The 15,688-nt window shown below is 37.7% G+C and overlaps 2 protein-coding genes across 2 annotated transcripts in view; one reads left to right on the forward strand and one right to left on the reverse strand.

Annotated features, from left to right (window-relative positions):
• Positions 1-8,491, forward strand: part of Dtwd2 (DTW domain containing 2) — a 39,082-nt gene extending 30,591 nt beyond the window's left edge. Inside the window, exons 5-6 of the mRNA XM_050149223.1 lie at positions 2,244-2,372; positions 6,842-8,491. Coding sequence (XP_050005180.1) covers positions 2,244-2,372; positions 6,842-7,012 — 300 coding nt within the window. The 3' untranslated portion in view covers positions 7,013-8,491. The remainder of the gene's footprint in view (positions 1-2,243; positions 2,373-6,841) is intronic.
• LOC126505971 (dmX-like protein 1) overlaps positions 1-15,688 on the reverse strand; it is a 1,144,103-nt gene that overhangs the window by 246,885 nt on the left and 881,530 nt on the right. The gene's annotated exons all lie outside the window — the stretch shown is intronic.

Genomic DNA, 15,688 nt, shown 5'->3' on the forward strand with positions numbered 1-15,688 from the left:
ATATAAATTTACAAAAGTAAAAAGGGACCTACTTGATACCCAAGAAGAGGGCTACTCTGAGGTTATGATTAGCAAAGGACACAACACATTTTTGGAACCCAGTAATTAATAATAGGGGCATTTAAATTTTTTGTTTTATTTCAGTTTTGGAGGGTTTAATTATTTGTCCTTGGCTGTCCTGGAACTCATACTGTAGACCAGGCTGGCCCCAAACTCAGAGATCTGTGTGCCTGCCTCTGCCTCCTTAAGTGCTGAGATTAAAAGTGTACGCCAGCACCCCTGAGCAATGGGGACATTTTTATAAGCAAGCCTTGGATGTAACAACTGAGGACACAGAACTGTCTAGTTTTTCTATAATGCCTGTGCTAGAAACTGAGAATTAAGAATGAAAACATCTTTGTCTTTGTTTTTTAGGAGAGTATATGCTTCTGCTTTGCCACCAGTATTTTCTATGGTCTTTTTAAATTTTAGTTTGTTATACCATTTCTATTTTTAAAATTTTACTCAGTTTGGGTATAAGGGCTAGATTAAAAACACATTTTCTAGTAAAATTTGAATGCTACTTTTGGATTTTGGATTTGAGGTGTGTTAAGACTTGCAGATACTAGTTTAAGCTGTTTTTCTGTCTAAAGAGCAGAAAATAAAATCAAGTAAATAATGAACCCTAATAGCTGTTGTTGCTATGTCCTTGTGTCATCTTATCTTTCTAGACTTCTAGTTCCTCTTGTATTATATATATATATATTAGTACTAGTGGATACTTGGCCATTTTCTATTTTACTTACATGTTCAACAGAAATTTAAGTTCATTATAGTATAACTTTTTTCTTTTGCTTTATGGCATTATAAAGTGTTCAGCATCCTTAGTCATCAAGGGAATGTAAATCAAAATTACTTTAAGATTTTTATCTTACACCCATCATAATGGCCAAAAGTTAAAAAAAAAAAAAGACATCGCATGCTGGTGAGAATGCAGAGTAAGGGGAGCACTCATTCATTGCTGGTGGGAGTGCAAGTGTGTACGGTCACCATGGAAGTCAGTATGGTGGTTCCTCAAGAAGCTAGGAATTGATCTATCTCAAGATCTAGCTATACCACTTTTGGGCATATACCCCAAAGATATCTCTAACTTGCTCAACCATATTCATTTATGTTCTATTCATAATAATCAGAACTTGGAAACAACCTAGATATTTGTCAGTGGATGAATGGGTAGAGAAAATATTTATTTACATAATGGAATATTATTCAGTTTTTAAAAATGATATCATGAAATTCACGGACAAATGAATGGAGCTAGAAAAACTCATTCTGAGTGAGGTAACTCAGACTCAGAAACACAAATATGGTATGTATTCACTTACATGTGGATGTTAGCTGTTAAGTCTTCAAACACAAACTATAATCCATAGAACCAAAAAGGTTAGGTAATAGAGTAAGGGATTATCAGGGAGGAATGAATTTCCCTACAAAGAGAAATTAGCATAGTTACTTATGGGTGGATATAGTGCGGCCTGAAATTGGAGAATCAAACAGGAAGGGAGGGGTAAGAGGGGGCGAAACAGGGAGGGCTAGATAAAACTAAAGGCATCAGGGAGCTTTTATGAAAACCTTCTTCTGATATATAGTAGATGCTTCCTGAGATATACTCATATACGAAGGTGATCTAAACTAAAGGGCTAAATAGCAGTGAAGATAGAATGCCAACTGGACAGCTCTCATCACCCCAAGTGAAGCTCCCAGGACCAGGAATGGGATATTACCTAGTTGAGTTGTTGGCTAAAGGGGCCCCAAACAACCTAGGCTATTGACAAGGCAGTTGGTTGCTCTCCAGTAACTGATGATAGGACCCTATTGTTGAAGACAATATTTTTTTTTTTTAATTTAAGCTACTCATTGGGTCATTTGAGCACTTTGCCAATTACCTGTTTGCTATTCTTATGTCTTCTTTTGTGAAGTCTGTATTCACTCTTGTCTTCACTGGAGGGTGTTACTGGCTTCATTTGTTATATAGAAATATAAATGTATTCTGGGTATCTTTTGTCTGATATCTTTTTGTAGCTAGACTCTTGCTTCTGCTATGCAATAGTAACAACTAAAGGATGTGCATAAAGATAATGATATATGTTAATATTTCTAAACTTGCAATTTTTGAAGGAAGGTGAGTAGTATTTACAATGTATGTTTCATAATTTTAAATTTAAAATGAAAATTACATTTCATTACTTTGCATTTGGTTTCAGGTGCAGTTAAAAACTAGCATTTGTAGTCAGTATGTAATTCGGATGCAACCAACTAGCAGGTGCCTTTCTACCTTAGAATGTGCTGCTGGTGCTCTTTCCATCTTAGAGAAAAATAAGTACATACAAGAGGTATGTGGAAGTCATAGTTTTTTTTTTTTTAAAGTCGGGTTGGATTTTATTGAGAAAATGTAGACATGTATAACTTGTTAATTGTGTAAGAAGTGACAAGTGGAGTATATCTGCAGTAGGTATTTATGGAGTTTCATAATCGTCCTTCTCTCTGGTATTTTACTGTGTTGGTTTAGCATTCCGTTTTGCATTATTTAAATATTCCCACTAAGCTGTGCAAACAGCATTTTTAATATGCTAAATTGCATGTAAGTAGCACAGCACTCAATAGAGTTTTTTGGCTAGATTTTTCCTTTAGTGTTCTCTACTTCTTTTTTAAGTAGTTTGTATTCTCTGGTGATCCAGTTTTTTTTTTTTTTTTAATTAAAAGAACATTCTTCACCAACATTACTTGTTTGAATTGGTGCCTTTATTTGAGGAGGTATGCTAACATTCTGTTTACTTTATTAAACTTGCTTAGAGTGCAAAATAGGTACTTATGGATAGAAATGTCTATAGAATATGAAAAAGATTTAACCCACAATCATTATTTTATTTAACTCCCATAAAATTCTAATGATTACATATATAACTAATAATTATTAGCAGAGAAAGCATTTCAATGAGCTTAGTAATATCTCAACTTTTTGGGACAGTTTAGAAACTTTATAGCAAAAGAAAAGTATCATAAATAAATAACTTCAGATGGGTTATGAAAATAAATAACTTCAGATGGGTTATGAAAAGTAAGTGAACTATTACTTCTTTCTCAGAAAAAAATGCCAAAGGATGACAGTTGAAAAATAGAGTTGTTAGCTCCTCTATCAGACATGCCACCATGCAGGCACTCACATGCGTGCGTGCACAGACAGAGCCCTTTCTCGTGCCTCCACTTTCTCTCATTGTCCAGTATGGCTACTGTTACAAGACAGTACCTTAGCCATGAAGGAAATTTCAGCAGTGACTAAAACCTAGCAGAGTAACTGGAAGTTATAGAGACGTTAGTCTTGAAGAGAACAAAAATGATCTCCAGAGTTTGCAGAAGAGTTAAAAAGTGCTGGGAGCTAGGATTGAGTTCTTTGTTCCTCCCTGGGCCCTGAGCTGTGGACAGAGAGAGTTAGGGGCCTTCTTCTTTTGAGGGGCATCATGTTTCATGGCGATACACAGATTAATTGAAATGGGTAAAATTAATGTGTAAGAGTTAGCCAATAAGAAGCTAGAACTAATGTGCCAAGCAGTGATTTAATTAATACAGTTCTGTGTGGTTATTTCTGGGCTGAGCAGCGGGAACCAAATAAGTGGCCTTCATACAACAGAGGCTTCCTTTGGATGTGTGTGTAGACTGTTCCAACTAAAGAGTTTCACTCCCACATGCTGTCCTTGAGAAGAATACTTCCCAGCAATCCTAGATCTGTTCTTTGAATGACCAGGGTGTCCCAGACACCTTCCCTCTCTGTGTGGCTTTATGTCTATGTCTGCCACTTTCTTTCTTGATGAAACCAGAAACATTCATGAATGACAAAAAACTAATAGCTGATGTTGATTCCTGCTAGATTATATGTGATGGTTTGTGATATGTTCACTTAAAAATAAGAGGTCTAGCATGACCACACAAAACTTGGGTAATTTATGCTCTAAGTGTAATATCTGAGAATAAATAATGGCTAAAATATGGAGTTGTGATGGGAACCCACGTGTCCAGAGCTTTTGATATTCCTATGGATGGGGTGAAAATAAACGTTCGTAGTAACACTGAGGGCCTGGAATCCTTTTTCTGCTTACTTCAACCTTCAGGGATAATTAAATCACAGTGGCCATGAGTAGAGAAACAATGTCTGTCCATGATTTGGGTGATTCTAATATGCACGATGGGAGCATGAATGGGAGATGTGTGATGAAACATCTTAAAATGCTTCTTATAGAAAACAAATTTGCTTCCAGTTCATAGTGTATGTTGTTTTTATTGGAAGTGAACCCTAAAGCCAATCTATTAAAATTAGTTACAAAAAATAAATAGCACACTTCTTTGTGGAATACAGACAGTTACTGTCTTCTCTGGCAATGGGTGTATTATTTCTTCCCTGGAAGGAAGCTATAGAGTCTTTCTTCTAGGAAACCCTTTAAAACCTTAAGATCTTGGGAAACAGGAAATACTGTGGCTTCCTTCTAAAGACATCAGGTGCCTACAAATGCACAAATTTAATGTGACATTGATTTCCAGTCTTCTGGTTCAGCCCCATGCTAGGTGCTGGAGCAGCTTCCAAGCACAGGAAGTAGTGGATGTGAGGCTCTGAGAGTGTGGCTCCTGGAAGGAGCACAGTGCAGGCCTGAAGTCAGCTTGGGTTGCAGCTTTACCACCTGCTGTCAGTATGATTTGCCAGGGGCAGTTGCATAATCTCTCCTTGTACTTATTTTTCCTTTTAAACTTGTATAAATTGGGGATGTAGCTCAGTGAGAGAGTAGAGGTTTCCAAAATACTTGTCCTTTGTTTTTCTTACTGGTCTGTATCAACAGGGATTATGTGTGACAGCCTTTAAAAATAAAGGCAGTGGTTAAATCAACTTTTTTAAAAAAAGCAAAACCTCTTCTGTAAGTACAGCATGCTAAAGTGGACGGTCCTGAGTTATAAACGCAGCTCGGAAAGGACATTAGGAACCCGAATTTGGGGGCTGGGCAGATGCCTTCACAGTTAAGAGTACTGGACGCTCTCCAGAGGACCCAGCATTATCTCAGCACTCACAGGACAGCTCATAACTGTCTGGACCTTCAAGCCCAGGGGATCTAATGACATCTTTTTGCCCTTTGGGCACTGCATACTTGTTGTGCACAGACATACATGTAAGCAAAACACCCATACACATAAATAAACACAAAAAGCCCCCATTTTTTTCCCTGTCTGTCCATTAACCTCTGTGTTTGGCTTTAATTGTCACATTTATTGCCAACTGATCATGATGGTTTGTCCTACCTCTAATAACCATATTCTTGACAGGAAAAGAGCAAAAAAAATCTATGCTACCTAAATCTGTTGGCTTTGAGTGCCTCTAAAAGCCCATCCCAAGTGATTTTCATTAACCTGCCATTACTCAGTGCTTTATTAGTAGAAGGGCATAATACCTTCATGAATAAAATTGGGTTCTATTAATAAGATAAAATTATTGGGTAGGGAGAGGCAATTATCAGACTGCCAAAGTATTTAATACTTCATTGTAAAGTAAAGCCCCTTTATCTGTTTTTATATGTAAAAATATACCATGTATTTTGTATATGTGGGAGAACAAATTTTCACACAGACAGTTTGAAAATTTTTGATCAATTCCCCCCCCGCCCCAGACAGGTTTTCTCTGTGCAGTGCTGGCTGTCCTGGCACTCATTCTGTAGGCATGACTGGCCTTGAACTCAGGTCCTCCTGTTTCTGCTTCCCAAGTGCTTGGTTCAATTTTTTCCTTTTAAAAAATGATTCTTCTTTAGGGGCTGGAGAGATGGCTCAGAGGTTAAGAGCATTGCCTGCTCTTCCAAAGGCCCTGAGTTCAATTCCCAGCAACCACATGGTGGCTCACAACCATCTGTAATGGGGTCTGGTGCCCTCTTCTGGCCTGCAGGCATACATATAGACAGAATATTGTATACATAATAAATAAATATTAAAAAAAATGATTCTTTAATGGCCTTTTCAACCAAAACCATTGTTATTGTTATTTATATTATTTTTTTCTTTTTTTATTATTCTTATTATTACAAATTTTCCCCTCCTCCTCTCCTCCTATTTCCTTCCCCCTCCTCCAGTGCTTCCTCCCCCTCCCTCTCCAGTTCAAAGAGCAGTCAGGGTCTTACATACAAAGAATCTGATCCAAAAGTGTCTTCAAAATGCTATTTAATTTTGTTTAGTTTTTCATCTTGAATAACTTTATATAGCGCGTGTGTTCCAGCTTTGTATCAGCCTTCACCATCTCTGTTAACTTACGTGTAAATTCAGTTAACACATGAGTGTTTTATGCTTGGCCCTGCAAAAATTTTCGTTAGACAAGGTTTAAATTACAGTATTTCAAATGTACCACATGTGACTTTGTCGCATCTGTGTTTTCCATGTACTACTGTGAGGAAGACTTCGCTATCATCATGGAATTGTTTGTGCCAGTGAGGTACACTAATTGTGATTGGAATTCAACTAATGTGATGTATCTATTTATCTGTTTTCTTTAATCATCTTGTTAACTGATTAAATGATTGTAATGAGAAATTTTCATGTTACCTAAATAAATTACTGTATAAAACACAACTCAGCTTCCATTTCCTATATGGAAAATCATTATAAATCCTTTTATTAGAATCTGAATTAGAAATAATTACGAAGGTTAGAATAGTCATTACTCTTCATAGTTAAAAGCAATAATAAAAAGGACGTCTAAATGTCTGCATTGGAAAGAAAAGTATAGATAGAATACATGATGCCACAAATATGTTTTTAGTATCTTTTTTTTTCTTAACAGATTTTGCTTCGCCCTCTTCAAGCGCTATGTTCTTTCCAACTTCAGCATGGTGCTCAGATTCGCCTCAGCAAGGAATACCTTCTGAAAAACGGATTATACCCCAAGCCAATGCCAAAGAACAAACGCAAGCTCAGGAAGATGGAACTGTTAATGAACAGTGTTAAAATTTAGCACCACTGGCTCCATGGTGCTCATTCACCTGTCTTTAGCTGACAAGACTATGTAAACTTTCCCCCGCTTTGGGCTTGAAGGCTTTGACTCTGAAGACTCAGTGCTGGCCGGCAATTGTGCGGAAAGAGATGGGCTACTAAACAGCATCCTACAGCACACTTCCACCCACTCTGGGAAAAGCAGACTTTCACAGTGTATTTGTCATTTGTTTCATTTTGGTTTTTGTTTTCTTTTGAGACAAGGTTTCTCTGTATAGCCTGTAGACCAGGCTGGGCTCGAACTCAGAGATCCACCTTCCTCTGCCTCCTGAGTTCTGGGCTTAAAGGTGTGAGCTACCATTGTCCAGATACTATAGTTGTTTTGAAATATGTGCTTCTACTACATTTTTTCTTAGATCTATTCAAAATACAGTTAGTTGTTGGTCTAGAGTAAAGAGTTGTCTATATAATGAAAACTGTGCCTGGGAACAGTGTTGTTTCCATCAGTGTTGCCGATACCTAGGTATTTATAGATCAATGATGGATATACCCTGCATTGGTTTCAGCCTTACTGTGAAATAAATGGCAAAAAAGGGTTACTTGTTTTATTAAATAGTATAAAGGAACAGGGAAACTTTTCTGTTTAGGGTTGAACTTGGACTCAGTGAATGTAATTTACACCTTCTGTAATTATCTGGATTCCTGTGGAGTGCATTTAATTTTGAAATAGCTTGCATTCTCATTGGAGTTGCATTGCCTAAGTTTTAGTTTTTCAGTGTTCATTTAACAAGTTTACTGGTTGTAGTTAAGAGTTTTTTTTTTTTTGATGAAGTGTTCATATAGAAATGAGTGAAGTAGAGTATAATACAGTTATCATTTTGAGAACATACTTCTGTAGTAGCTCTATGTAAATTTTTTTAAGAGCAAAAACTTTCAATATGAAAGATCAAGTTTCCTCACCCTATTAAGAGAATATTTGTTGAGATTTTGTATAGAATAAGAAATTTATACACTATATATCCAATTTACAGTTAAGTCGACACTTCGGCAATATCAGGGTGTTGCCATTTTGACCTTTGTTCACGATTACTACAATTCCCTGAATCCAGGGTTGTATGGGAGGAAAAATCAAGCATGCAGTTAAGTGATGATTTTGATAAATACATGTGTGTGACACACACTGGTTTCTGATGTTTTTCATGCTCTTTTGTTTATTATTGGTCCAGATGACATTCATTAATAGCTTGGCTGGTCCCAATTAGAATGCTAACAAATATGTGACAAATTATGTAAAAATATTTAAAATATTAAAATTTAGATTTGTGACTTCGATTGCTGACTTATATTTGCATTTAAAAATAAGTTGGCCTTTTATAACCTGAATCAATTGTCTATTTGTGTAATAATGGAAAAATAGTATAATGCATAATAGTTTCTTAATGAATGAGTTAAAATCATCTTTCAGTAATTTTTTTATGTTGGAATTAAATTTCACAAAGTTCTTTGAGTGTTGTGATTGCTCTTTAAGAAAAATCAAGCAAATGATACCATTTATATTTCCAGACTTCAGTTTGTGTTTACCATTTAGAATAACATTTTAAATATATTGACTACTTAAATCCTTAAAATGTATTAATTTGGCTGTGTGTGTGTATTAAAGAAGATGTATCTAGAGAGAAGGAAGATGGCATATTTGAGACATTTGGCACTTTGCTACATCTGTGAATCTACACCAGCATCAGGTGCATGGCTGCATGGAGTGGTGAGCGGCATGGAAAGTCAGGATGCTGCAGTAGACAGAGATGAGGCAAAAGCAGAAATACAGAAGTTTAGATTTGTAGAAGAAACTGGATCCTAAGGTAGTATGCCAGTGGAGCTTTAAATCAAAAACAAAGGAGTGCATTACTGAGCTCTACAGACTGAAGTGGCATTTTTCAAAACTGTAGTGTAACATGGATCTCTGCCATTTGAAGTCACCATCTGCACAGGAGCAGACAGGGGAGAAGATCCCTACCTCCTTCTTGGTTTGTACTCTGGTGCTATGGGGTCATCTTAGAATTATATGGTAAAATCTTTTGACCAAGAAGAGAAGAAAACTCTGCATTTTTTATCTTCAAGTATCAAAGGCCTTCTGGTTGAGTGACTGACCATTCTGAGAGTTACTTAACTCAGAAGCTGGCTGTAACTTGGACATTGGTTCATGAACCATTAGTACAGTACCATTTGCTGGCCATGCTTTGAGGAAAGTAGAAGGTGGTCATATTAGGAGAGGCAGCATGACTTTGAGAAGAGAGAGATTCCCCACGCGTGTATATGAGCTGGGAATGAGGGAAACTGGTGTGTCTAGGGTAGCTGTTTTCAACCTGTGGATCATGACCTCTTTGGAGGGGGCGGTCAAATTACCCTTTCACAGGTGTCACCTAAGACCAAAGGAAAATACAGATACTTAACATTATGATTCATAACCATAGCAAAATTACAGTTATGAAGTAGCAATAAAAATAACTGTATGGTTGGGGGAACACACAAGGAATTATATTAAAGGGTCACAACATTAGGAAAGTTGAGGACCATTGTTCTAGGGTATAGAGGATCTCTGGTTTTCTGTTGTCACTGCAGTCTTAATTCTTGAAACTTATTTTTTTGATAAAATAATTTAAACCCAGTGGGAACCCAGAGACAATTTATTAGAATTAGAGAGAGAAAACAGTGGAGCAGGTAAGCTGGAGATCTTGACAGCTGATGGAGGAGGGAAATGGAAAGGGGAGAAAGATAGAAAGTTATATTTATTCATTCACAAGGTAAAGTCAGCTTTATCCCAGAAATGTGGATAACTCAACATATGTAAATCATTAAGTATGGTTCACTACATAAGTAGACTCAATGATAGGAATCACATGGTCATGTCATTACATGAAGAGAAGCCTTTGACAAAATCCAAAAGTTCCTTTATGATTCATGTCTTGAAGAATCTAGGATACAGGAGACAACTCAAAAACTACCTACTAGACAACAGAGAATAACAAACCCAGTGTAAGGAATGGGTTTTGAAGTTGTTGGTCAGGGAGGTTTCAGAGATCTCCAAACATTACATGCTCTTGGTTGCCAGAATTTGATGATGAGCCCATACACCTGAATCATAGAAGATGGAGAAATCAAACTGGTACTGACCTGGAAGTTCTACCCCTACTGGCCAGCTTTCATAGTGCCGGAGATGTGTGCATACTACCGGAGAAGAAAAGTAACCATAGTTTCATCTGGCTGTGAACTGTGTGAGCTACAGTAATACTAGATTGGTGGAGTTGTGATTTGAACATCAATGGAATAACTAAACACTTTCTGATTGATTTAAACCCCATCGCACATGAGGAAACTCATACCTAGCAATGTTATCGAGGCCAAGAATCTTAGCCAGAAAAACCCTAGAGGAGAACCTACTCCTATTATCATTTTAATGTGCATATTATTAAACTTAGTCCTAAAAACTTGCCATTATACCCACAGGTTAGTGTAGCTCTTAAATGTTATCAGGAAAACTGCTTTTTCCAGTAGACCATGATTAACACAGAGAACCACAACCGGTCAAGGTGCAGAAGATAAGGGGTTGCAGAATGCTCACCCCTAAATAACATATTGGTATCCCATACCCTCCTCCCAAGGCTTGGGGTTCATTGCAGAAGAGGGGACAGAAAGATTCTAAGAGCCAGAGATGGTGGATGACAGTGTTTTCTAGATTTAACACAAACTTGCAGTGCTTGTGACAGAAGCTGAAGCCAAAGCATAGACAGGGAAGATGGGGATGAACTGGAACCCCTAACTGAAGAGCTCTTAGCAAACTGGGAGCTTCTAGGAGATGGAAATTTAATTTTCTTTTGTAGCCATTTTTTCAGGTCAACCACACTCCAGTGCATTCAAGAATGTATGGGCAGCATAAATTAGACTCAGTGCTTTTTTTTAAAAAAAATGAGAGTGTTAAGTGAGTAATGAAGAGGGGTGGATCTTGGAGGAGTTGAAAGGAAGGTTAATATGAAAATACATTGTATAAAATTATTAAAGAACTGATAAAACATGAGGAAGAGACTAGGTAAGCAGCACCGGTGAGGGGAAGTGGAGATAGGATGACCCTCTGGCTTGCTGGCTAGCAGAATTGGTATGCTTTGGGTCCTGTGAGACTCCCCTCTAAAAAATTTAGATAAAACATGGGACATGATTGAAAAAAACACCCAACATTAATTTCTGACCTTAACGCATGAATTTGCACATTACCTCCTTTCCCCCAGTTTACTCTTCTTTTGGGGTGATATGGGCCTTGGGCATTAAAAAAGCATTCTACCTTTTCAGGCCAATCAAGGAGAATACATTTAGCTTTAATATTTGGGTTAGCCTTGTAGTTGGATGAAGATTCCTGTGTATGACCTAGAATTCAGTATTCCACACTCTGCCCCTTCTTCTCTGTTCACACATTCTTTTAATCTCTTATTTTGCAGTGTTCTCCAAGCCTTGGAGTGACTGTTAAGATGTCCCATTTGTGGTTGAGCATTAAACCATCACTTACCATCAGCACTTTGATCAGTTAAGAGTCTCTGCACTTACTGTCACCTACTTGAAAAGGACGATCCTCTGACCAAGGTCACATCACACTAATCTGTGGGCATAAGGAAGGTCACATGATAGTTGTAGCATGTCCACTTAGGAAAACAACAGCTATACTTTCCCACTAAGGGCCTATGAATGTTGTAAAAGGGGAACACGCTGCTTTTCGTCCCACCCAGCCACCCAGCTAGCTTTACCTGAAATAATTACACAGAAACTGTATTCATTTAAACACTGCTTGGCCCATTAGCTCTAGCCTCTTACTGGCTAACTCTCACATCTTGATTAACCCATTTCTATTAATGTGTATCGCCACTTGACTGTAGCTTACTGGCGTGAGTCTAACCACTGTCTGTCTTGGGTAGGAAAAGCATGGCATCTGCCTGACTCTGCTTTCTTTCTCCCAGCATTCTGTTTGGTCTACTTCGCCTATCTATGTTCTGACCTATCAGGCCAAGCAGTTTCTTTATTTGACCAATGAAAGTAACACACAGAAGACCCACCTACATCATATGAACTCTCCAGCCATAGACTTTTGAGCAGTACCAGACATGAATTCCCTTCTGTGGAGTAGACCTCAATTCCAGTTAGAAGATGGTTGGTTCTTCCCATTATAAATTTGTCACAGATTTGTGTTTATGGGCTCATTTGGTCTGGCTGGTCAGTATCATAGCATGCAACACCTAAGACAGTTCTCCCTTGGCAGTCTGCCAAATACTTTCTGGCACCATGAGGGTTGGCTATCAGGAGGAAGCTTCCAACCTAGTTCCAACTTGATTTCTCTACGTTCTGTGGCGAGAACATCTGGTAACTTTGGTAACTGGACCTTACCGTCCAGTTCTTCTGGGCAACCAACAGCAGTAGCAATCATTGTCTGTATTGTTTGGAGAATCTTAGAGGCCTTGCTGACCAATAACTCATAGGAAGGTAGCTCATCCTGGCACTGGAATTTTCATTAAAAACCTATGGCAGCTTTATACTCACACACAAGGCACCTTTGTTTTTTTGTTTGTTTTGTTTTTATTTTGGTTTGGTTTAGTTTTTAAATTAGTTTTTCTATAATATGGTTTTCTTACCATTTTAAATATATCATTAATTTTGGTTGATCTTATTCCATTCCTTTCCCCCCCCCATCCTCATCCTTCTGCCCCAATTTCCTTGCTCTTATTTTTTTTTATTCTGCATTTGAATACTAGTTAGTTTTTAAACTGTTGCTGTTTGTGCTGTCTGCTGTGTTTGTTTAAAAGTTAGAAGCACAAGGAATATGCAGCTTCTCCTAAAGTCTGTAACTTTAATAATCAGTCAAAAGGTAATGAACTTATTTAAATGTCAGACAAAGAATTAAACATTTTAAAAAATGAGTGGTATCTGAAGGGGGTCCTAATGAAGAAAGGAAGTTAGTGCAAGACATGGATGAGAAATCCAGCAGACACAGATATTATCAAAAATATATAAGTTAATAAAAAGAGCAATAACAATAATAACAAAACATAATTCTTAAAAGTGAATTTCTCTACAAATCAACTGAAACTTCTAGCAGAGGGCTGGTGAGGTGGCTCAGCAGAAAAAGGTACTGAGTTCTATTCCTAGAACCCACATGTGGAGGGGAGAACTGACTTCTATAAATTTTCCTCTGAACTCTATACCCATGCTCTGGCATGTATGTGTGTACAAACCCCCTACCAATCCCAAAATAGATGTTAAAAAACGTAAATGTTTCAGTGAAAAATATTACCAATTAATTAGACCAAGTAAAGAATATTAAACACATTCTTTTAGCAATAAAGAACAGCAAGAACAAAAACCCAGCAACCATGAATACAACTCACGAATTCTGGGACATGACTAAGACATGAAACCTAAGAATCAATGGGTAAAATGGGGAGTTAAAACATAAACTGAAGGCTTAGAAGATCTATTTTATGAAATTGTAGAAGAAAATTCCTTTTATCTGGGAAGAAGATGTGGACATTTAAATATAAAAGGCATTTAGAACTGAAATAGAAATGACAAGACAGGGACTCCAGGTCACAGAGTTAAAATCCTCAGGTAGAAAGAGCCCCACAAACTGCAGCAAAAAGAAGCGCCAGTTTCTATAGGCAAACTCAGCAGAGATCCTTCAGCAGACACCTCCAAAGTAGGACACACCAAAACTGATATTTCAAGTTCTGAAAGTAAGTACCTACCAACAAAAATTGCCCAAATCCTATCCAGCAAAGTTACCTTTTTAAATCAATGGAGAAATAAAGACTTCCCGAGATAAGCACAGACTAAAGCAATTCATGACCATAAGTATTGCAGAAAATACTGGAAGGAATCTTACAAACAGAGGAGGAAGAAGGGGTCACATGACATCAGAAAAGAAATTTCGTGACTAGATGAGTGTATGAAATTTAGGAAAGAAACATGTTCAACCCAGCAAACCAGCAGACTCCTAAAGTGCTTACGTGAGAAAGAAAGGAACATGGTATTTGGATTAAGCAGAAAAGATTTATATGAGTCAGCTTATCTTTCTCAATAATGCTAAATGTAAAGGAACTTAAATCTCCAACCCAAAGATGCAGATTGGATTATGAAAACAAGATCCAACTGGTAGTTGCCAAGAAGGCAGATCAGGGAAAGAAGGGGATGGGTAAGAACAACCAAAACTAATGATGTATTTTTTTTTTTTAAGTTGTAAGAAAACCAGATAGTAGGTAAACTAAAAATGAAAACCTCACAGCAGAGAGGTGGCTTAGGCTGGGGGTATCATGCTCACAGTTATCCTCAGGTGATGTTTCCTCCCTGACACTCTGGGGCAGACTGCTGGTCTTTGTACCCTTTTACTGTTCAAGCCGAGTCTCATGTAGTGTGAGCTCTTCACCAGCCCCTGTCCAACCTTCCCCATCTCCATCGCCACCTTTCACCCTCAAACCATGGCAAGTGGATTCCAGGCTTCCTTGTTTGTGATTATTACTTACCAAACAGGACTCACACCGCTGCCCCATCGGACTCTGGCACTTTCACCAGGACCGCCAGGATTCCCTTTAGGATGAGCCTCCTGCTTCCCTTTTTTGGACCTGTATAGTGAGGTTGCTGGGTCCCTATTTTATTTCTCTACATTTTCTGGCTATCAGTGATTTTTTCTTTGTTTTTTTTTCCTTTGAAATATATTTATTCTTTGAGAATTCCATACAATGTAGTATGACTATATTCACTCCTTCTCGCCTTAGCTCTTCCCAGAGCTGCTCAGCTATGATGGGCTATAACCTATAAGCAGAAATAAACTCTTTCCCAATTTGGTTTTGTTTACTATTTTGTCATAGCAACAGAGAGCAAAGTAGGACGTGATTCTTAAGGGAAAAAAAATAGAAGAATAAAAAAATTAAAAAAATATAAAAGAAGGAAAGGACACAAAATGAATCTAGGGCAGAAAACAGCATTACACTTTCCTATAGCAAAGCACTTGAAATGCTGATATCAAAATATGACTATAAGTAATAGGGTATTTTCATGTGGTTAGTATTAAAGTAAATGACTGCTTTCTTTTAAGGAGCACACATGCCATGGCACACATGTTGTGGTCATAGGATAATTTTCAGCTGGCAGTTCTCTCATTCCATGGTGTGGACCCTAGGAATCAGACTCAAGTCATCTGCCTTGGTGGTCTGTATCTTACTTGTTGAGCCACCTTGTTCTCTGGGTGTCCTAGACCCCTCTGGCTCCTACAATCCTTTCCCCTCTTCCACAAGAGGTCCACAGAGTCAACTAAAAGAGACTTGCTATACAAACAAACCACACAGCAAATAACAATACAAACATTTCTAAAACGTGTAAGTATAGCTAGGCTTTGAAAGTAGCATGATATTAGCTCACAGAAGACAATATAATATCAAAAAAGTGTAATTCAGTCTCTCTGGTTGCTGGACATAATGTGGTAGCCATTAACCACACATAGCTATTTCAACTAATTTGAAATTCAGTTTAATAAATGCAAGCCCATGTGAAATTGGACATGTTTCATCCATTCCACAGCCACATATGGCCACTGGCCACTATTCTGAGTAACACACACACACACATACACACACACACACACAATATTTCTGCAACCTGAGGAGCTTCC

Source organism: Alexandromys fortis, unplaced genomic scaffold (assembly GCF_014885135.2).
Source record: "Alexandromys fortis isolate MF-2015 unplaced genomic scaffold, M_Fortis_MF-2015_v1.1 scaffold_60, whole genome shotgun sequence".
Lineage (NCBI taxonomy): Eukaryota > Metazoa > Chordata > Mammalia > Rodentia > Cricetidae > Alexandromys > Alexandromys fortis.